Here is a 22405-nt window from a genome sequence, read left to right on the forward strand (position 1 = left end):
TCAGCCTTGAGTCATTCCAGCAACTGGCAGAGAAGGCTGAGAAGATCAGCCTTGTATGTGGAGTATCAACGAAACTCACAATTTACATCATTGTCCCCAGAACTGACTGTGGCCCTTTCGTTCTGAGTTGAGGGGAAGGACTTACCCAAAGACTTCAGAGGTTGTGTGTCGAGCTAGGCTGTGACTTCCTGACTTGCGACAAAGGGTTGAGAACTGTATGCTGCTACTCAGGTAGCTGGCTGTATGTGGGATGCATACAAATGGTTTTTTTTTATTATTTAGATTAGGCAACTCTCCATCCAGTCCAGATAACAACAGCTGTAGGATACCCAGGATTATCAGTGTAAGATCAAAAGAAAAACCTTCCACAAATGATAATATTAAAATTATAATGCTAAACTGTTGAAGCTTTTGCAACAAAGTGCCAGAGTTTGATGCACTATGAAAAGCAGTGAAGCTCACGTAATATTAGGTGCAGAAATCTGGTTGAAACCTGAAACTAACACCAGTACGATTTTTGGGGAAAATTTAACTGTATAGTGAAAGGATTGACAAATGGGGAATGGAGGTGGTGTATTTGTTGCAATATGCAAGAAACTCAAATCCACCGAAGTAGAAATTGAAGCTGCATGTGAGATTGTTTGCGCAAGACTCAGTACCATGAGTGGGCAGAAAATGATTACTGGATCCTTTATTGTCCACCCAACTCATCTTCTGATGTAACCAAATATCTCATTTCACTTGTACATAAGTTCCCAATCATGATCCAACAATTAATTGAGAAAAATCACAGTTTTGTTAGTGGGAGGGCATGATAAGACATCCTGTGAAACTTTACTACATTTCTTCTCTGAAAACTACTACGAACCCCACTCATGATGGAAATATATTGGATCCAATGGCAACAAACAGACCTGACCTCTTTGAGGATACCTACACTGAAACTGGTACTAGTGACCATGACACAGCTGTGGCAACAATGATTACCAAAGTACAAAGGATAACTAAAACAGAACAAAATCTTCTCGGTTTTCAAGCACCGTCAACTCAAATAAAATTCTAGAGCTTTCAATGGGAAGCTCTGTGATCATCGCCAGAAGTAAAACTACTGGCTGCCAGAGCCGGCATTATTTCTCACTTATATACCTACGTTGATCGCTGATGGCACCAATCGGAGAGGCCCAAAACAATGTTTGCTCAGAAGGCGAGTTGGGCAGCTCGTAGTAGCTGCTTCAAACCGCCGAGGGACCAAGTGATGTTAGGTGGCGCGAAGGGCCAGCACTCCATTTGCAACTGCCGCTCCCGCCTACCTACAAGTGTTCAGGATACAGAGTACTTTTTCCGGCTCAATATTACGTAAAAATCAACACCTATTTCTTTCAGGCACTGGATTTTTTTTGTTGATATCAGGTAATGTAGCACACTTTCTAAGCAAATTAGAAGAATTTTGAATATTTTTGAACTTACTTACAGTTATTAAAAAAATTACAAAGAAATTGATGCAATTTTTTTGTCCAAAATGCTTCCTCAAATTGAGGTACCATTTAATCCAATGTTATGCATTTGAAGGAGACCAAATTTTTACCAGATATGCATGACATGATGGCTGAGGTACTAGACCTATTTAATTCTTCCTATTATGTATATTACAAGGATAAAAAGTATCATCTTACATTTTAATTTTTATAATTTTTTCCCTAATAAAAATGTTATTTTTTCTATAATCTAGTTGATTCTGCAATAAATATGGACTATTGAAAGTCACAGAAAAAAATTAGAGCAATGCTTTATAAACTTTAGGAAATATTTGTACCTAAATTCTGAAAAGTACAGCTTGTGGGAAATTGCAAGTGAAGATATGAGACCAATTAAACTGACTCAGAACATTCTTGAAGCATATTCTTCATCCTGCAGCATTTCTTCCTCTTTAAGCTTCCTCTTGGCATTCCTTTTAGCACTTCTTGCTTCTCTGGTAACTTGAAGAGCGAATCTTTCAGCTTCGTGCACCTGTTGTCTGTCACATGCAAGCAATTGCTGCTCCACATTAGAGCCACATTTTATGCCCAGATTCTCAGGACTTCCAACCTTCCTATCACTATTATTGAAACATATCCCTTCATCTAGTACAACTACTTTTAATGTATTTAGTCCTACAAAAACATGCTTGGGCAACCTTTCCCATATGCGATGGTTGAAACTTTCATTTGTATTCTGAGTGCCCCACATGAAGACATTTACTATGCAAAACAGGGTCACTCAGGTCTCTAAAAACTGTTTTTATTTCATTCGCAACAGGCTCAGGAAGACAATGCTTATTATGGTATGGTATATTTGACCACTTTCTTTTGCTTTTGGTAACCACACCAAGAATCTGCTCCTTTAGGGCGAAGTCCATGAACAGGGTGGTCATCTGTGGACAAGTTACAGAAGTAGGTGGCCCATACAGCTTCTATCTTTGCTGTAACATCATTCTGAGGTAAAGTTCGTCTAATGATCAGTCCAAAATAACTCTAAAGAAGGTCTACTTCAGTTTCTGTCAATCTGCCTCGGCCAGACAGAGATTTTCCATCAGACAGCAACTTCCCTTTCATTTCTCTTCATAGCCTCCTCAATCTAGCACCCACCCTCTTTTGCACATGCTCACAACACTCCAGTTTTGTTACCATGGTATCACCATAAACATTGAACTCATTAATTTTATTGAAAGCTTTAGAGCTCCCATCACCTAGGTACTTTATATATCTTACATTATAAATGGGCCTCTGAAATATTTTTAGAGCTCCATCACACTCCATACCTCCATTGTAACCATCTTAAGTCTTAGAACACTGATGTTCAATATGTTCTTCAGTGTTACCATGGAAGGTGTGGCAGTACTTATATAAACACTCAACATCAACAACTTTTCCATTCTCCAGAGAAGAAGTACTTACAACACCATTCAAGGAACGATGTCCTTGACGTTGCCATGTCCCATCAAGTGCAACAGCAATGTCCCTGGTTCTACTAATATTTAGTTTCTGCTATTGAACATTTCATAGATGATTTAGACACAACAGTCAAGGCAACTAAAAGTATTTTTACGTACTTGCTGAACCTAATGGGAGGAGGAGGAGGAGGAGGATCCATCAAACCACAAAATGTTTGAGCAGCCTTTTATCCTTTTCCTATTGCATCACACTGTTTACATTTTGCCACTTCCTGTATCAAAGAAGATAAGATGCCTACATCAGCAACAACAAATCCACTACAAAAAATTTGAAGCACCAGGAGGCATGCCATGTGGGACTTTCTTTCCTGAAGAACAACAATGTGGCTAGCTTTGTTTGTTAACTAGTTACCATGGAATTTCCTTTTATTGAATTTCTTGATGCGTGGCATAGTTTGTATTTATTGCACTTCAAAAGATATGTACTTCCACAAATATATGTAGCACTTGGGCAAGAAACATTCAATGACACGTGAACAAACTGCTTCAGTGAAACAAAAGTAAATACTGGCAAAGATAATCATTTACAGGCACTAGAAACATGCACTGTTACCAACATATACAATGTATCTTAAGTATAATCACTGGAAACAGAAAGTTCACAGTTGTTTTCAAAATAATACTGGTTTTTGTAACAGAAATAAGGAGGGCGTGGCAGCATACATAACTAACTTTAAAATTTGGTATATATAGGTCATTTTTCATTTTAAACCTTGTAACGTATATATCAATGTAGTCAGGAAAGACTATAGAATTTAGTCAAGTCACTAAAAAAATTTTTGGTTTTTCCACCATTTACAAGTACCCTGTATCCTTAATCATCCATCACTGCTTCCTTTCAACATCCAAAGCCATACTCAGCGTGTAGCCCTGGTCTCTGATAAAATTGTTGCTGTTCATTCTAATCTCAGTCGCCTCTTTTATAATGTTGATACATGAGCCAAGACTCTTGTGCTCTCAAGCCGTATTTTGTGTCCATTTTCATTTTCAAGGCAATGTTCAGACTTGGCCGACTTGTCAAGCCCCCTTCGCTTGATCTTTCTCTTGTGCTCAGTACACTGCTCTGCAACTGTGTTAATTGTCTGGTCTATACAGATGCTGCCGCACTTGCAAGGGACACCATACACGCTGGGCACACTAAGAGCTATGTCATGTTTAGTAAGGTACAACATAGCTCGTATCTTGGAGGTGGGCCGGAACAGTGGTCTCAATCCACATCTCTGCAGTACACATCCTAACTTCTTGTTTGTTGCCCCACAGTATGGCCAGGAAAGCGGCCGGCTAGGCTTCTGCCAATTCACAAGGCATCCTTCGGTGACACCCGAAAGTATTTGCAATGTCTCTTCAGCTGTAACCATTCTCCCTGAACACGTGTCTCAAATGCTGCAATTAAGACTGTAGGTGACCGTCATCAGAAATAACTTTGGCTTTGTGTGTTAACATGTTCAGAACCGCCTTCTTGTGTACAGGAAGGTGAAAACCGCCGGTATTCAAATATTGACCAGTGTGCGTTGGTCTCCTGTACACTGAAAGATCAAGCTGGCCTCCTGCCTTCCGCTCAAGTAAAACATCTAAGAACAGTAGCTTGCCATCCTCCTCCTCCTCCTCCACGAAGGTTGGGATGGTCACCATTCAGGTGGTCCACAAACTGCTGCAGTGTATTTTCATTGCGAGGCCATATCAGGAAGGTGTCATCAATGTACCTAAGGAAGCAAGATGGACGCAACATCAAAGTTTAGAGCCGTCTCCTCAAAGTGCTACAGGTTACTGTGGTGAGCCCATTGCTGTGCCAACCATCATTTCATAATTTTGCTCACAGTGCAAGAAGTTCGTTGTTGTTAGAACATGAGGGAACAACTTGACAATTCCAGGCGGAAACATTTGACACAAAAGATCCAGCGTGTCTTTTACTGGCACCTTCGTAAAAAGAGACTCCACATCCAGACTAACCATTACGTCGTTTCCACCTATTTATTATTTTCTTGAGCATTTCAACAAATATTACAACATGTTTTGGTGCTAATAATCCTGCAAGATGTTTTGCCAGTCTGTAGATGGGCAAGCTGTTTACACTAACTTTATGGACTTCAGCAGTCCATAAAGCCTAGGAGGTCTGGCAGTAAGATGCATTAATTTCTTCATCAGTTCATCTGGTAAACCAGATACCTTTAATAACTTCCCTGTCTTCCTGACTAAGGCCTGTGTCGGATCACGACAGCTTCCAGTGTGCGTCGTCATAAATGCAGTCTTCAGTGCTCAGAACCAGGTGGCATTTCCTTTGTGGGCTGGCATGACAACCAAGTCATCATTCTCACGCAATATGCGCAAACCACGTCATTCCTCCTGGATAATGTTTGATTTTGGTGGCTTAGCTTTCGACAATATATTGCTGGCAGTTAGTCTGACATCCTCAGGTGTGTGGTGTGATAGATGCTGAATGCACTGCTCTATTCACTAATAATCTCTAAAATTGGCAGATGTGACGGGACTGGTGAAAAATTAAGGCCCTTATTCAGCGCTACCACAGAGCCGTCCTTCAATTCTTGTTTGGTGAGATTAACAACCGTTCTGTGGATCTTATCATTCCCATGTCAGTTGTTCTGTGAGTTAGGCAATCAAACTTTTAACATTGCTCACACATTGTCTTCCACAAACTAGCATGCTGTTGTGCTGCAGTGGCTTCATCTACCCACCCCCAATCGAATGGCAACAAAGTTGATAACAATCAAACAGGTTTCTGGCATTATGATCAAGCTCATATCTTGTCCGTTGTATCTGCTGTCTCACTATGGCGTGACTTGTCCTCTTGAAAATTCTGCCCACTGCAGCAGTTGGGATATGGTGCTTAACAAGAGCAAAAGTGAGGAAATACCTCTTGTTGCAAAAATGCTAAAGAACTCTGCAGATGTGATTTTTTCCGCACCTTTCCCAGCAGTCTCACACTGAGCATAACGTCCTCAATTTAGAGTAAAGATACGTGTCCTCCGAGTCTTTCACGGTGGCATGACGGACCAAAATTTATTTATTTCATTTACATGATAAGTTCCTTAGGACCAAATTGAGGATCAAATCTCCAAGGTCATGGTACGTGTCAGTACTTGAATTACAATATAAAAGTAATAACAGATAAAAATAAAATGTTTATGAACACAAAAAAGTCAAGCCATAAGTTTAAGTAAACACAATCAACAATACAACAAGAATCAGCATAATTTTTCAAGGAACTACTCGACAGAATAGGAGTGACACATGAGGAAACTCTTCAGTTTTGATTGGAAAGCATGTGGATTACTGCTAAGATTTTTGAAGTCTAGTGGTAGCTTACTGAAAATGGATGCAGCAGTATACTGCACACCTTCCTGCACAAGACTTAAGGTTGATTTCTGCCGGGTATTAAATGAGTGAAAGCTGCTTATTCTTGGGAATAAGCTAATATTGTTAACAAGAAATGACAGTAAGGAATACCTCTATATTGAGAGGCCAATGTCAAAATACCCAAACTCATGAACATGGGTCGACAAGAGACTCGTGAACTTACACCAGTTATTGCTTGAAAAGTCTGTTTCTGAGCAAAAACAAAAAAAAAAAAAAAAAATATAAATAAAACAAAAAAAATATAAATAAAACAAACAAAAAAATATAAATAAAACAAACAAAAAAATATAAATAAAACAAACAAAAAATATAAATAAAACAAACAAAAAATATAAATAAAACAAACAAAAAAATATAAATAAAACAAACAAAAAAATATAAATAAAACAAACAAAAAATATAAATAAAACAAAAAATAAATAAAACAAAAAATAAATAAAACAAAAAATAAATAAAACAAAAAATAAAAAAATCCTTTCAAAATAGGAAGAGTTTAACCAAAATATGATACCATATGACATAAGCGAATGAAAATAAACGAAGTAGACTAATTTTCGTGTCGAATGATCGCTCATTCCAGGTACCGTACGAATAGTAAAAATGGCAGCATTAAGTTTTGAACGAGATCCTGAATGTGGGCTTTCCACAACTTACTATCTATCTGAACACTCAGTAAATTTGAACTGTTCAGTTTCACTAATCATATGCCCATTCTCCCCTCGATGAACCAGGGACCATGTCATTGGTGGGGAGGCTTGCGTGCCTCAATTATACAGATAGCCATACCGTAGGTGCAACCACAACGGAGGGGTATCTGTTGAGAGGCCAGACAAACGTGTGGTTCCTGAAGAGGGGCAGCAGACTTTTCAGTAGTTGCAGGGGAAACAGTTTGTATGATCGACTGATCTGGTCTTAACACTAACCAAAACGACCTTGCTGTGCTGGTACTGCGAACGGATGAAAGCAAGGGGAAACTACAGCCGCAATTTTTCCCGAGGGCATGCAGCTTTACTGTATGGTTAAATGATGATGGCGTCCTCTTGGGTAAAATATTCCGGATGTAAAATAGTTACCAATTCGGATCTCTGGGCGGGGACTACTCTAGAGGATGACGTTATCAGGAGAAATAAAACTGGCGATCTACGGATCAGAGCGTGGAATGTCAGATCCCTTAATCGGGCAGGTAGGCTAGAAAATTTAAAAAGGGAAATGGATAGGTTAAAGTTAGATATAGTGGGAATTAGTGAAGTTCGGTGGCAGGAGGAACAAGACTTCTGATCAGGTGAATACAGGGTTATGAATACAAAATAAAATAGGTGTAATGCAGGAGTAGGTTTATAATGAATAAAAAAAATAGGAATGTGGGTAAGCTACAACAAACAGCATAGTGAATACATTATTGTGGCCAAGATAGATACGAAGTCCACATCTACCACAGTAGTACAAGTTTATATGCCGACTAGCTCCCGCAAATGACAAAGAGATTGATGAAATGTATGATGAGATAAAAGAAATTATTCAGATAGTGAAGGGAGACAAAAAAATTTAATAGTCGTGGGTGACTGAAATTCAGTAGAAGAAAAAGAAAGAAGGAAACATAGTATGTGAATATGGAATGGGGGCAAGGAATGAAAGAGGAAGCCGCCTGGTAGAATTTTTCACAGAGCATAACTTAATCATAGCCAACACTTGGTTCAAGAATCATAAAAGAAGGCTGTATACATGGAAGAAGCCTGGAGATACTAACAGGTTTCACATAGATTATATACTGGTAAAACAGAGATTTAGGAACACGGTTTTAAATTTTAAGACATTTCCAGGGGCAGATGTGGACTCTGACCACAATCTATCGATTATGACCTGTAGATAAAAACTGAAGAAACTGTAAAAAGGTGTGAATTTAAGGAGATGGAACCTGGATAAACTGACAGAACCAGAGGCTGTAGAGAGTTTGAGGGAGAGCTTTAGGGAATGATTGACAAGCATGGGAGAAAGAAATACAGTAGAAGAAGAATGGGTAGCTTTGAGAGATGAAGTAGTGAAGGCAGCAGAGTATCAAGTAAGTACAAAAAACAAGGGCTGCTAGAAATCCTTGGGCAACAGAAGAAATATTGAATTTAATTGATGAAAGGAGAAAATATAAAAATGCAGTAAATGAAGCAGGCAAAAAGGAATACAAACGTCTCAAAAATGAGATCCACAGGAAGTGCAAAATGGCTAAGCAGGGATGGTTAGTGGACAAATGTAAGGATGTAGAGGCTTGTCTCACTAGGGGTAAGACAGATACTGCCTACAGGAAAATTAAAGAGACCTTTGGAGAAAAGAGAACCATTTGCATGAATAGCAAGAGCTCAGATGGAAACCCCATTCTGAGCAGAGAAAGGAAAGCAGAAAGGTAGAAGGAGGATGTAGAGGATCTATACAAGGGCAGTGTACTTGAGGACAATATTATGGAAATGGAAAAGGATGTAGATGAAGATGAAATGAGAGATACGATATTGCGTGAAAAGTTTGACAGAGCACTGAAAGACCTGAGTAGAAACAAGGCCCTGGGAGTAGACAACATTCCATTAGAACTACTGACAGCCTTGGTAGAGTTTTGTTAGGGCTGGCTCTCCCATCTGGTGAGCAAGATGTTTGAGACAGGTGAAATACCCTCAGACTTCAAGAAGAATGTAATAATTCCAATCCCAAAGAAAGCAGGGGTTGACAGACGTGAAAATTACCGAACTATCAGTTTAATAAACCAGGACTGCAAAATACTAACGCAAATTCTTTACAGATGAACGGAAAAACTGGTAGAAGCCGACCTCAGGGGAGATTACTTTGGATTCCGTAGAAATGTTGGAACAAGTGAGGCAATACCGATCCTAAGACTTATCTTGGAAACGTAGGTTTGACTTTCGTTAATCTATTTTCTATCATTTGTAGACTTAGAGAAAGCTTTTGACAATGCTGACTGGAATACTCTCTTTCAAATTCTGAAGGTGGCAAGGGTAAAATACAGGGAGCAAATGGCTATTTACAATTTGTACAGAAAGCAGATGGCAGTTAGAAGAGCCGAGGGGCATGAAAGGGAAGAAGTGGTTGGGAAGGGAGTGAGACAGGGTTGTAGCCTATCCTCGATGTTATTCAATCTGTATATTGAGCAAGCCATAAAGGAATAAAGGAAGCAAAAGAAAAGTTTGCAGTAGGTATTAAAATCCATGGAGAAGAAATAAAAACTGAGGTTCGCCGATGACATTGTAATTCTGTCAGAGACAGCAAAGGACCTGGAAGTGCAGCTAAACGGAATGGACAGTGTCTTGAAAGGAGGATATAAGATGAACATCAACAAAAGCAAAATGAGGATTATGGAATGTACTCTAATTAAATTGGGTGATGCTGAGGGAATTAGATTAGGAAACGAGACACTGAAAGTAGTAAATGAGTTTTGCTATTTGTGGAGCAAAATAACTGATGATGGTCAAAGTAGAGAGGATATAAAATGCAGACTGGCAATGGCAAGGAAAGCGTTTTTGAAGAGGAAAAATTTGTTAACATCGAGTATAGATTTAAGTGTCAGGAAGTCTTTTCTGAAAGTATTTGTATGGAGTGTAGCCATGTATGGAAGTGAAACATGGAGGATAAATAGTTTAGACAAAAAGAGAACAGAAGCTTTCGAAATGTGATGCTACAGAAGGATGCCGAAGATTAGATGGGTAGATCACATAACTAATGATGAGGTACTGAATAGAATTGGGGAGAAGAGAAATTTGTGGCACAACTTGACTAGAAGAAGAGATCTGTTGGTAGAACATATTCTGAGGCATCAAGTGATCACCAATTCAGTTTTGAACGGCAGCACAGAGGGTAAAAATCGTAGAGGGAGACCAAGAGATGAATACACTAAGCAGATTCAGAAGGATATAGGTTGCAGTAGGTACTGGGGGGTGAAAAAGCTTGCACGGTACAGAGTAGCATGGAGAGCAGCATCAAAACAGTCTCTGGACTGAAGACAACAACAACAACAACAACAACAAACAACAACAACAACAACCAGAACAACAACAACAACGACATGCTCATTCTGTGAAATTAAAACGTCTGGTTTTGTTGAATTGTGCGTTAGAAACTGTAAAAACCGAGTCTCACTGTGATTTAGTATTAATTTATTTTCTACAAGCCATGAACTTACATCATGAAATGCACAATTTGGAACCGGGCCAAAGTTGTACACGACATCCTTTACTACCAAGCTAGTGTCATCAGCAAACTGATATATATTAGAGTTACCCATATACTAGAGGGCATACCATTTATATAAATAATCTCAGACCCCACAACATAGCCTCTCTCATTATTGTGAATAATGGCCTTGTGCTGTCTGCTGTCTGCGAGCTACTTCCCATATATTCTGTAATGGTCCAACTTCTGGAGCAGTATTTTGTGATTAATGCAATTGAATACCTTAGTTAAATTCAAAAATATTCCTAGTATTTAAAACCTTTTGTTTAACGTGTTCAGTACCTCACAGAGAAAAGAGAATATAGCACTTTTAGTTGTTAAATGACTTCTGAAGTCCAACTGCACATATAAAATGATCAATTATTCTTATACACACGGCCTTTTCAATAACTTTAGCAAATACTGATGGTATAGAAAGAGGTCTAAAATTATCTACATTATCCCTTTCTCCATTTTTTATAAAGCAGCTTTACTACTGAGAACTTTAATTGTTCAGGAAACTGACCATTCCTAAAGGTAAAATTACAAATATGGCTAAATACTGGGCTAACATGTGCAGCACAGTACTTTGATATTCTGATAGGCACTCCATGACAATGAGAGTCCTTAGTTCTCAGTGACTTAATTATTGACTCAATCTCCCTCTTGCTTGTATCGTAGTTGAGTACTTCAGACATCAATCTCGGAAAGGCATTTGCCAAGAAAGTTATACAATTCCCTGTAGAAACTTAAATTTTTATTTAATTCTTCAGCAATGCTCAGAAAATGATCGTTAAATACTGTACATGTATTTGAATTATCAGTACAGAAATATTTTTACTGCGAACTGACTTTATATCGCCGACCTTGTGCTGCTAATCAGACACTTCCTTCACAACTGACCATATGGTTTTAATTTTATCCTGTGAGTTAGTTATTCTATTTGCATACCAAATACTCTTTGCCTTTCTAATAACATTTATTAAGCACCTTACAATACTGATTGTAATGGATACTGTAGCTTGATTGTGACTATTTCTAACATTTTGACTTAATTCTCGCTCTGTTCTACATGATATCCCACTAGTCAGCCACCCAGGCTGCCTATTACAGCTAGTACCCCGTTTAGAATGTTGTAATGAAAAGCAACTCTCAAAGAGCATGGGAAATGTGTTAAGGAAAGCATTATATTTACCATCTATGTTATCGGCACTATAAACATCCTGCCACTCTTGTTCCTTGACAGGGTTTAAAAAACTACTGTTGTTGGATTAACTTTCCTACATAGTTTGTAATTAAATGTGACATTTGTTTGAGTACTAAAGCCTTTCAGTGTTAAAAATTGTGCATCACGGTCTGAAAGGCCATTCACCCTTTTACTAACAGAATGCCCATCTAGTAATGAAGAATGAATAAAAATATTGTCTATGGCTGTGGTACTGTTCCCCTGCACCCTAGTTGGAAAAAATAGTCTGCATCAGATCATATGAATTTTTGAGATATACCAACATCCTTTTTCTTGCCCCATCATATACAAATTTATATTTAAGCCACCATGACTAATTTCTGGTATTTCCTACAAAGTGAATAACGTACCCCCCTCCAGCTTGAGCAGAAATGATCTGAATACAGAGTTAGGGGGGCCTATACAACAACAACAACTACTAGAAGTTTAGTTTCAATAAATTCAACTGCCCCTGCACAACATTCAAATATCTGTTCAGTGCAGTGCCATGATACATCTATGAAGCCAAATGGTTTTTTTTTTTTACGTACATAGGCACTCCCCCATCCCGCAAGTAACTTCTTGAAAACTGCCAGCTGATATGTATCCTGGTAAAGGAAGCCTCTGAATTGTCAAATTATTTCAGTGGTGCTCTTATATACCAATAATTTCATAGTCAACACCAATAAGCAGTTCACTGACTTTATTTCTAATACCTCTTATATTTTGATGAAATATGCTAATTCCTTCTTCTACTTGGACACATTACATCCTCTGAAGGTGAGCCCTTAGTTAGAGGGACTTCCTTTAAGCAGGTATACATATCAGCTGACTTCAGTCTAAAAAAGGTGCAGCTCCAACACCAACTACTACATACAGGAATTTTTCCGCGAGTGATTCCACTCCCCCCCCCCAATGAAAGTACTTTGAACAAATTCCACACTGTAACCGACTACTCGCAAACGTACACAGAGCCCACACTACTTACTCATGGTAAAATTTTACAGCTACTGGGGAAAAAAAACTATACATCTACACATATACTCCACTAGCCACCTAACACTGTGTGGCGGAGGGCACAATTCGCGGAAAAGTCATATCCCCCCCCCCGTTCCACTCACGGATCGTGATCGCGCGAGGGAAAAATGGCTGGTTCAATGCCTCAGTACGAGCTCTAATTTCCCTATCTTTGAATGGTGATCATTGCACGATTTGATAGTTTATGGTAATAATACACTCCTGGAAATTGAAATAAGAACACCGTGAATTCATTGTCCCAGGAAGGGGAAACTTTATTGACACATTCCTGGGGTCAGATACATCACATGATCACACTGACAGAACCACAGGCACATAGACACAGGCAACAGAGCATGCACAATGTCGGCACTAGTACGGTGTATATCCACCTTTCGCAGCAACGCAGGCTGCTATTCTCCCATGGAGACGATCGTAGAGATGCTGGATGTAGTCCTGTGGAACGGCTTGCCATGCCATTTCCACCTGGCGCCTCAGTTGGACCAGCATTCGTATTGGACGTGCAGACTGTGTGAGACGACGCTTCATCCAGTCCCAAACATGCTCAATGGGGGACAGATCCGGAGATCTTGCTGTGCAGGGTAGTTGACTTACACCTTCTAGAGCACGTTGGGTGGCACGGGATACATGCGGACATGCATTGTCCTGTTGGAACAGCAAGTTCCCTTGCCGGTCTAGGAATGGTAGAACGATGGGTTCGATGACGGTTTGGATGTACTGTGCACTATTCAGTGTACCCTCGACGATCACCAGAGGTGTACGGCCAGTGTAAGAGATCGCTCCCCACACCATGATGCCGGGTGTTGGCCCTGTGTGCCTCGGTCGTATGCAGTCCTGATTGTGGCGCTCACCTGCACGGCGCCAAACACGCATACGACCATCATTGGCACCAAGGCAGAAGCGACTCTCATCGCTGAAGACGACACGTCTCCATTCGTCCCTCCATTCACGCCTGTCGCGGCACCACTGGAGGCGGGCTGCACGATGTTGGGGCGTGAGCGGAAGACGGCCTAACGGTGTGCGGGACCGTAGCCCAGCTTCATGGAGACGGTTGCGAATGGTCCTCGCCGATACCCCAGGAGCAACAGTGTCCCTAATTTGCTGGGAAGTGGCGGTGCGGTCCCCTACGGCACTGCGTAGGATCCTACGGTCTTGGCGTGCGTCGCTGCGGTCCGGTCCCAGGTCGACGGGCACGTGCACCTTCCGCCAACCACTGGCGACAACATCGATGTACTGTGGAGACCTCACGCCCCACGTGTTGAGCAATTCGGTGGTACATCCACCCGGCCTCCCACATGCCCACTATACGCCCTCGCTCAAAGTCCGTCAACTGCAGATACGGTTCACGTCCACTCTGTCACAGCATGCTACCAGTGTTAAAGACTGCGATGGAGCTCCGTATGCCACGGCAAACTGGCTGACACTGACGGCGGCGGTGCACAAATGCTGCGCAGCTAGCACCATTCGACGGCCAACACCGCAGTTCCTGGTGTGTCCGCTGTGCCGTGCGTGTGATCATTGCTTGTACAGCCCTCTCGCAGTGTCCGGAGCAAGTATGGTGGGTCTGACACACCGGTGTCAATGTGTTCTTTTTTTCCTTTTTCCAGGAGTGTATATGCTCTAAATCCTCGGCGAAGATCGAATTTCGGAATTTAGTGAGCAGCCCCTTCCGTTTAACATGTCGTATATCTCCAAGTGTGCCCCACTTCAACCTTTCTATGAAATTTGTAATGCTCTTGCAATGGCTAAAATCTTCTTTGGACTTTCTCAATCACTTGAATCAGACCCAACTGGTAAGGGTCAATACAGACGAACAATACTATCAAGACTAGACGAACTACGTGTTGTAAGCAATTTCCTTTGTTGAAGGACTGCATTGCTTCAGGATTCTACCAATAAACCACAATCTAGAGTTCACCCTGCCAGTTACTTGTGTAATCTTATAATTCCATTTAAGATCGTTTCAAATAATCACACCCAGACACTAAACAGATGTTACTGCTTCCAAAGACTGGGCATTTATTTTGTAGTCTTACATTAACCCTGTGTTGCATGAATTTCACGGGAGTGGACAACTTTTAATGGTCAATTCTCTGGTGTTTTCAGTCAGTCATGAGGCTGAAAATGCATGCAGAACAACACCAGTAGGAAGTGCCCACTGCAGTGAACTGTGTGCATTTGCAGCCTCAGGACTCATTGAAAATGCCACAGAAACGACCATTAACAGCTGTCCACTGTAGTGGACACTATACGCCACAGGGTTAATGGGGATTTTTGCGGTTATACACAGTAGGTTACAATTACTAATAGTGAAAGATAACTGCCAGTCATTGCACCGAGCATTTATTTTCTGCAAATTCTTATCGATTTGTACAAAACTCATGTGATACTGCTTTCCTGTAGACTACAGCACCATCGGCAAACAGTCTAATGCCGCTGTCAATACCATCAAGCAGATCGTTTATTTAAATCTTACAAAGCAGCTGATCTATTGTGCTGCCCTGGGGCACGTGTGAAGTTATACTTGTTTCTGTTGTAGTCACCTCATTCAGGACGACATACTGCTCTGTCTGTTAGGAAACTTTCTATACAACCGCATATGTTCCTAGACTTGCGCCATAGGGTGGTGGGGTTTCGGGTTCCGCTGAATAGGTCAGGAGTTCACTACACTCAGCTGGCGGCTACACGGGTAGCGGAGGCTGTGTGGCGTGGACTGGGCGGTTTTTTACGTTAGAAGGTCTCGGGAAAGTGCGGGATGGGCTGCAATGTCAAAGGGTGCTTGGCAATTACAGGACGTGCTTGGATCAAGGAACAGTCAGAATTTTAGTTGTAAATCGTTGTAGTTGCGCTGGAAAAGTCCCTGAGCTTCAAGCGCTAATAGAAAGCACAGAAGCTGATATCTGTTATAGGTACAGAAAGCTGGTTAAAGCCTGAAATAAGTTCTGCAGAAATTTTTACGAAGTCTCAGACGGTGTTCAGGAAAGATAGATTAGGCAGAATTGGTGGTGGAGTGTTTGTGTCTGTCAGTAGTGGTTTATCTTGTAGTGAAGTCGAAGTAGATACTCCATGCGAATTGGTGTGGGTGGAGGTTATACTTAACAGCCGAATTAAGTTAATAATTGGCTCCTTCTACCGACCCCCAGACTCCGATGATACAGTTGCGGAACAGTTCAGAGAAAGTTTGAGTCTCTGAACAAATAAATACCCCACTCATACGGTTATAGTTGGTGGGGACTTCAACCTACCCTCGGTATGTTGGCAAAAATACTTGCTCAAAACCGGTGGTAGGCAGAAAACGTCTTCCGAGATTGTCCTAAATGCATTCTCCGAAAATTATTTCGAGCAGTTAGTCCATGAACCCACGCGAATTGTAAATGGTTGCGAAAACACACTTGACCTCTTGGCCACAAACAATCCAGAGCTGATAGAGAGCATCATGACTGATACAGGGATTAGTGATCACAAGGTCATTGTAGCTAGGCTCAATACCATTTCTTCCAAATCCATCAGAAACAAACGCAAAATAATTTTATTTAAAAAAGCGGATAAAGTGCCACTAGAAGCCTTCCTAAAAGACAATTTCAATTCCCTCCGAACTGACTATGCGAATGTAGACGAGATGTGGCTCAAATTCAAAGATATAGTAGCAACAGCAATTGAGATATTCATACCTCATAAATTGGTAAGAGATGGAACGGATCCCCCGTGGTACACAAAACAGGTCCGAACGCTGTTGCAGAGGCAACGGAAAAAGCATGCGAAGTTTAGAAGAACGCGAAATCCTGAAGATGGGCTAAAATTTACAGACGCGCGAAATTTGGCACGTACTTCGATGCGAGATGCCTTTAATAGGTTTCACAACGAAACATTGTCTCGAAATTTGGTAGAAAATCCGAAGAAATTCTGGTCGTATGTAAAGTACACGAGCGGCAAGACGCAGTCAATACCTTCGCTGCGCAGTGCCGATGGTACTGTTATCGACGACTGTGCCGCTAAAGCGGAGTTATTGAACGCAGTTTTCCGAAATTCCTTCACCAGGGAAGACGAATGGAATATTCCAGAATTTGAAACACGAACATCTGCTAGCACGAGTTTCTTAGAAGTAGATACCTTAGGGGTTGCGAAGCAACTCAAATCGCTTGATACGGGCAAGTCTTCCTTTCAGATTACGCTGATACTATAGCTCCCTACTTAGCACTCATATACAACCGCTCGCTCACCGATAGATCTGTACCTACAGATTGGAAAATTGCGCAGGTCGCACCAGTGTTCAAGAAGGGTAGTAGGAGTAATCCATTTAACTACAGACCTATATCATTGACGTCTGTTTGCAGTAGGGTTTTGGAGCATATACTGTATTCAAACATTATGAATCACCTCGAAGGGAACGATCTATTGACACGTAATCAGCATGGCTTCAGAAAACATCGCTCTTGTGCAACGCAGCTAGCTCTTTATTCGCACGAAGTAATGGCCGCTATCGACAGGGGATCTCAAGTTGATTCCGTATTTCTAGATTTCCGGAAAGCTTTTGACATCGTTCCTCACAAGCGACTTCTAATCAAGCTGCGGAGCTATGGGGTATCGTCTCAGTTGTGCGACTGGATTCGTGATTTCCTGTCAGGAAGGTCGCAGTTCGTAGTAATAGACGGCAAATCATCGAGTAAAACTGAAGTGATATCAGGTGTTCCACAGGGAAGCGTCCCGAGACCTCTACTGTTCCTGATCTATATAAATGACCTGGGTGACAATCTGAGCAGTTCTCTTAGACTGTTCGCAGATGATGCTGTAATTTACCGTCTAGTAAGGTCATCCGAAGACCAGTATCAGCTGCAAAGCGATTTAGAAAAGATTGCTGTATGGTGTGTCAGGTGGCAGTTGACGCTAAATAACGAAAAGTGTGAGATGATCCACATGAGTTCCAAAAGAAATCCGTTGGAATTCGATTACTCGATAAATAGTACAATTCTCAAGGCTGTCAATTCAACTAAGTACCTGGGTGTTAAAATTACGAACAACTTCAGTTGGAAGGACCACATAGATAATATTGTCGGGAAGGCGAGCCAAAGGTTGCGTTTCATTGGCAGGTCACTTAGAAGATGCAACAAGTCCACTAAAGAGACAGCTTACACTACACTCGTTCGTCCTCTGTTAGAATATTGCTGCGCGGTGTGGGATCCTTACCAGGTGGGATTGACGGAGGACATCGAGAGGATGCAAAGAAGGGCAGCTCGTTTTGTATTATCGCGTTATAGGGGAGAGAGTGTGGCAGATATGATACACGAGTTGGGATGGAAGTCATTACAGCATAGACTTTTTTCGTCGCGGCGAGACCTTTTTACGAAATTTCAGTCACCAACTTTCTCTTCCGAATACGAAAATATTTTGTTGAGCCCAACCTACATAGGTAGGAATGATCATCAAAATAAAATAAGAGAAATCAGAGCTCGAACAGAAAGGTTTAGGTGTTCGTTTTTCCCGCTCGCTGTTCGGGAGTGGAATAGTAGAGAGTATGATTGTGGTTCGATGAACCCTCTGCCAAGCACTTAAATGTGAATTGCAGAGTAGTCATGTAGATGTAGATATGTCATCAGATAGACCGTAAGCACACATTTTTTGGAGCGAGCAACAGTGTGGAACTGAGTCTAACGCCTTTCAAAAGTCGAGAAATATGGCATCAACCTGGGAGCCGGTATCTAGAGCCTGTTGTATATCATGCACAAAGTGGGACAGCTGTGTCTCACATGACTGCTGTTTCCTAAAACAGTGCTGGTTTCTGCAAATAAGCTTCTCAGAGTCTAGAAAGATCATTATGTCTGAACACAAAATATGTTCCATGATTCTACAACAAATCTATGTCAGTGAAACTGGCAGGTAATTATGTGCATCCGATTTTCTACCCTTTTTATATATTGCTATGTCCTGGGCCTTCTTCCAGTCCTGTGGAACTTTCCGCTGTGCCAATGATCTACTTTACATTACCCAAGTTCAGTTACACTAGTAGAACTATTTATGGAACTAACAATAGCAATCACTAAATTCACTGTTGACAAAGAAAGCAACTACATGTGTTAATACTACTTATCGGGTTTCAAGCCACAACAATTTGAATCAAATTCTTGAGCTTTCAATGTCTAACTCCACCGTTGTCATCAGGAGTAAAACTACAGACTGCCTGGGTTAGCATTATTTCCCACTTACATACCTATGATTATGGCCACTGGCACCAATTAGAGTGGGCCGAAACAATGCATCCGCGGAAGGTGTCTGCTGCAGTTGAGAATTTCTTCATCGAGCACTTTGAGGAGCAGGCTCTGAACCCTGGTGTTGGGTCCATCTCGCTCCTTAGGCATGTTGATGACACCTTCCTCATCTGGACTAACGGTGAGAATACAATGTAGCAGTTCGTAAATAACATGAAAGGTGTCCATCCCAACATTAAATTTACCATCGAGATGGAGAAGGATGGCAAGCTAGCGTTCTTGGAGGTTTTAGTTGAGCAGAAGGCTGCCTTGGTCATTCAGTGCAAAGGAAACTGATGCACACTGATCGATATTTGAACACCAGTAGTTTTCACCACCCTGTACAAAATGAAGTGGTCCTGAACATATTAATACAGAGGGCTAAATTTATTTCTGACGACGACCACCTACAGCCTTATTTGCAGCACTTGAGCTATGTGTTCAGGTAGAATGGCTACCGCAAAAGAGACATTACAAATGCCCTGCTAAAGATGACATAGCTGTTCATGTGCCTGGTATCTATGGTGTCCCTTCTTGTAAGTGCGGCCGCATCTATCTAGTGCAGACAATTCGCACACTTGCGGAGCGTTGCACGGAACACAAGAAAAACATTAAGCAAAGGCAGCTCTACAAATCAGCCACAGCTGAGCACTGCCTTGAAAACGGACACAAAATACAGCCTTAGAACACGAGAGTCTTGGCTCATGTGTCAACATACTGGGACTCCTTTACAAAGGAGGTGGCTGAAATTAGAATGAATAGTAACAATTTCAACAGAGACCAGGTCTATTCACTGAGTATGTTGAAAGGAAGCAACAACGGATGCTTAATGCTTGCAGGGAGGCGGGAGCGGCAGTTTCAAATGTGGCACCGACTCCTTGTGCCACGTAATGTCAATCGCTCCCTCGGTGGGCCAGAGCAGCTACGAGCTGCCCAACTCGTCTCCCACACACACATTGTTTTGGCCCTCTCCGATTGTTGCCAGCAGCCATAAATGTAGGTATGCAAGTGAGAAATAATGCCAGCACTGGCAGTCAGTAGTTTTACTTTAGTGATGGTGGAACTAGTGCGAGAATTTGATTTGAATTGATGCAGCTTGAAAACCAAGAAGATTTTATTCAGTCATGGTGTCAAAAAGACTCCAAGGACACAGGCAACTAAAACACCTAGTAAGAAATATATGTTCAGTAAACTAGATAAAAAAAAGAAGTGCCGTATCTCAATGTTCATGAGGATCTTAACTTTCAACACAGGGGAGGAGCATGTACAGAATCTCTGGCTCAAGTTTAATAGAATAGCTGAACATGCACTGGACACAGAAACGAAAGAAATTCTGGTTGTATGTAAAGACTGTTAGTGGCACCGAAGTTAGAGCCCAGTCCTTAGCAAATGAGACAGGAACTGAAATTGAGTGTAGCAAAGCAAAAGGTGAAATGCTTAACTCCATTTTCAAATGTCCCTTTAGAAAGGAAAACCCAGGAAAATTGTCCCAATTCAATCCTCGTACCACTGAAAAGATGAATGAAATAAGTATTAGTGTCAATGGTGTTGAGAAACAGATAAAGCTGTTGAAATTGAACAAATCTCCAGGCCCCAATGGAATGCCTGTCAGATTCTATACTGAATTTACAGCCAAGTGAGCTCCTCTTCTAACTGTATCCATCATAGATCCCTCGAACAAAAAACCATGCCCAGTGCATGGAGAAAGGCACAAGTCACATCCATCTACAAGAAGGGTACTAAAAGCGATTCACAAAATTACCATCCATGACGTCAATTTGTTGTAAAATCTTAGAACATATTCTCAGCTCCAACAAAACGAGGTGTCTAACACAATGACCACCTCAATGCCAACCAGCACAGGTTTTGAAAATTCTGTGCATGTGAAACCTAACTCAGAGTTTCCTCATATGACATATTGAAAGCGCTGGATGATGACAACCAGACACATGCAATGTTTCTTCACTTCTGAGAAGCATTTGACTCAGTACTGGACCTACGCTTACTGTCAAAAGTACTATCATAATGAGGTATCAAATGAAATTTGTGACTGGATTGAGGATTTTCTGGTAGGGAGAGCACAGAGCATGTTATCTTGTATGGAAAGTCATCATCAGATGAAGTAACACTGAGTGTGCCCGAGGGAAGCGTGTTGGGACCCTGGCTGTTCATATTGTACATTAACTACCCTGCACACATTAGTAACAGCAAAATCAGGTTTTTTGCAGAGCATGCAATTATCTATGATGAAGTGTTACCTGAAAGAAGCTGGATAAACATTCAGTCAGATCTTGATAAGACTTCAGTATGGTGCAGAGATTGGCAACTTAATCTAAACGTTCACAAATGTAAAATTTTGCTTTAAAAAACACCGCGAGCTTAGTGTCCTATGACTACAATATCAATGAGTCACTGTTGGAATTGTCCAACCCATACAAATATCTCGGTGTAACACTCTGTAGGGATATGAAATGGACTGATCACATGGGTTCAGTTGTGGGTAAAGCAGGTTGTAAACTTCAGTTTATTGGTAGAGTACTGGAAAACCACAGTCAGTCTGCAAAGGAGATTGCTTAAAAATCACTAGTGCGATTCGTTCTACAATACTGCTGAAGTGTGTGGGACCCATACCAGATAGGACTAACACGGGATATTGAACATATACAGAGAAGGGCAGCATGAATGGCCACAGGCTTGTTTAAACCGTGGGAGACTGACACCAGTTAGTGAGGATTTTTTTCTTTTAAGGCTTTGAGTGTTCACCCACTGTTCCAGAAGAAAATTCAAAGCAAGTGAGTTAGATACTGAAATATTAATGGAAATGTTTGTGGTTTACAGCTCAGTGACTGTTTTGCTGCAGCTCTCCATGCTATTCTATCCTGTGCAAGCTGCTTCATCTCTGATTAACTACTGCAACCTACATCCTTCTGAATCTGCTTAGTGTATTCATCCCTTGGTATCCCTCTACAATATTTACCTTCCACACTTTCCTCCAATGCTAAATTGGTGATCCCTTGAAGCCACAGAACGTGTCCTACCAACCGATCCCTTCTAGTCAAGGTGTGCCATAAATTCCTCTTTTCCCAAATCCTATTCAGTACCTCCTCATTAGTTATGTGATCTACCCATCTAATCTTCAGCATTCTCCTGTAGCACCCCATTTCGAAAGCTTCTACTTTCTTCTTGTCAAAACTATTTAGTGTCCATGTTTCATGTCCATACATGGCTACACTCCACACAAGTACTTTCAGGAAAGACTTTGACACTGAAATCTATACTCGATGTTAACAAATTTCTCTTCTTCATATATGCTTTCCTTGCCATTGGTGA

The 22405-nt window shown here is 41.2% G+C and overlaps 1 protein-coding gene across 2 annotated transcripts in view; it reads right to left on the minus strand.

Annotated features, from left to right (window-relative positions):
• Window positions 1-1156: 1156 nt before the first annotated feature.
• The window catches only part of LOC126309740 (protein lin-52 homolog), a 28271-nt gene continuing 7022 nt past the window's right edge, over window positions 1157-22405 (minus strand). For both annotated transcript variants that reach the window (XM_049992101.1, XM_049992102.1), the window contains exon 4: window positions 1157-1310. In XM_049992101.1, coding sequence (XP_049848058.1) covers window positions 1198-1310 — 113 coding nt within the window. In that variant the 3' untranslated portion in view covers window positions 1157-1197. The remainder of the gene's footprint in view (window positions 1311-22405) is intronic.

Source organism: Schistocerca gregaria, unplaced genomic scaffold (genome assembly GCF_023897955.1).
Source record: "Schistocerca gregaria isolate iqSchGreg1 unplaced genomic scaffold, iqSchGreg1.2 ptg000384l, whole genome shotgun sequence".
NCBI lineage: Eukaryota > Metazoa > Arthropoda > Insecta > Orthoptera > Acrididae > Schistocerca > Schistocerca gregaria.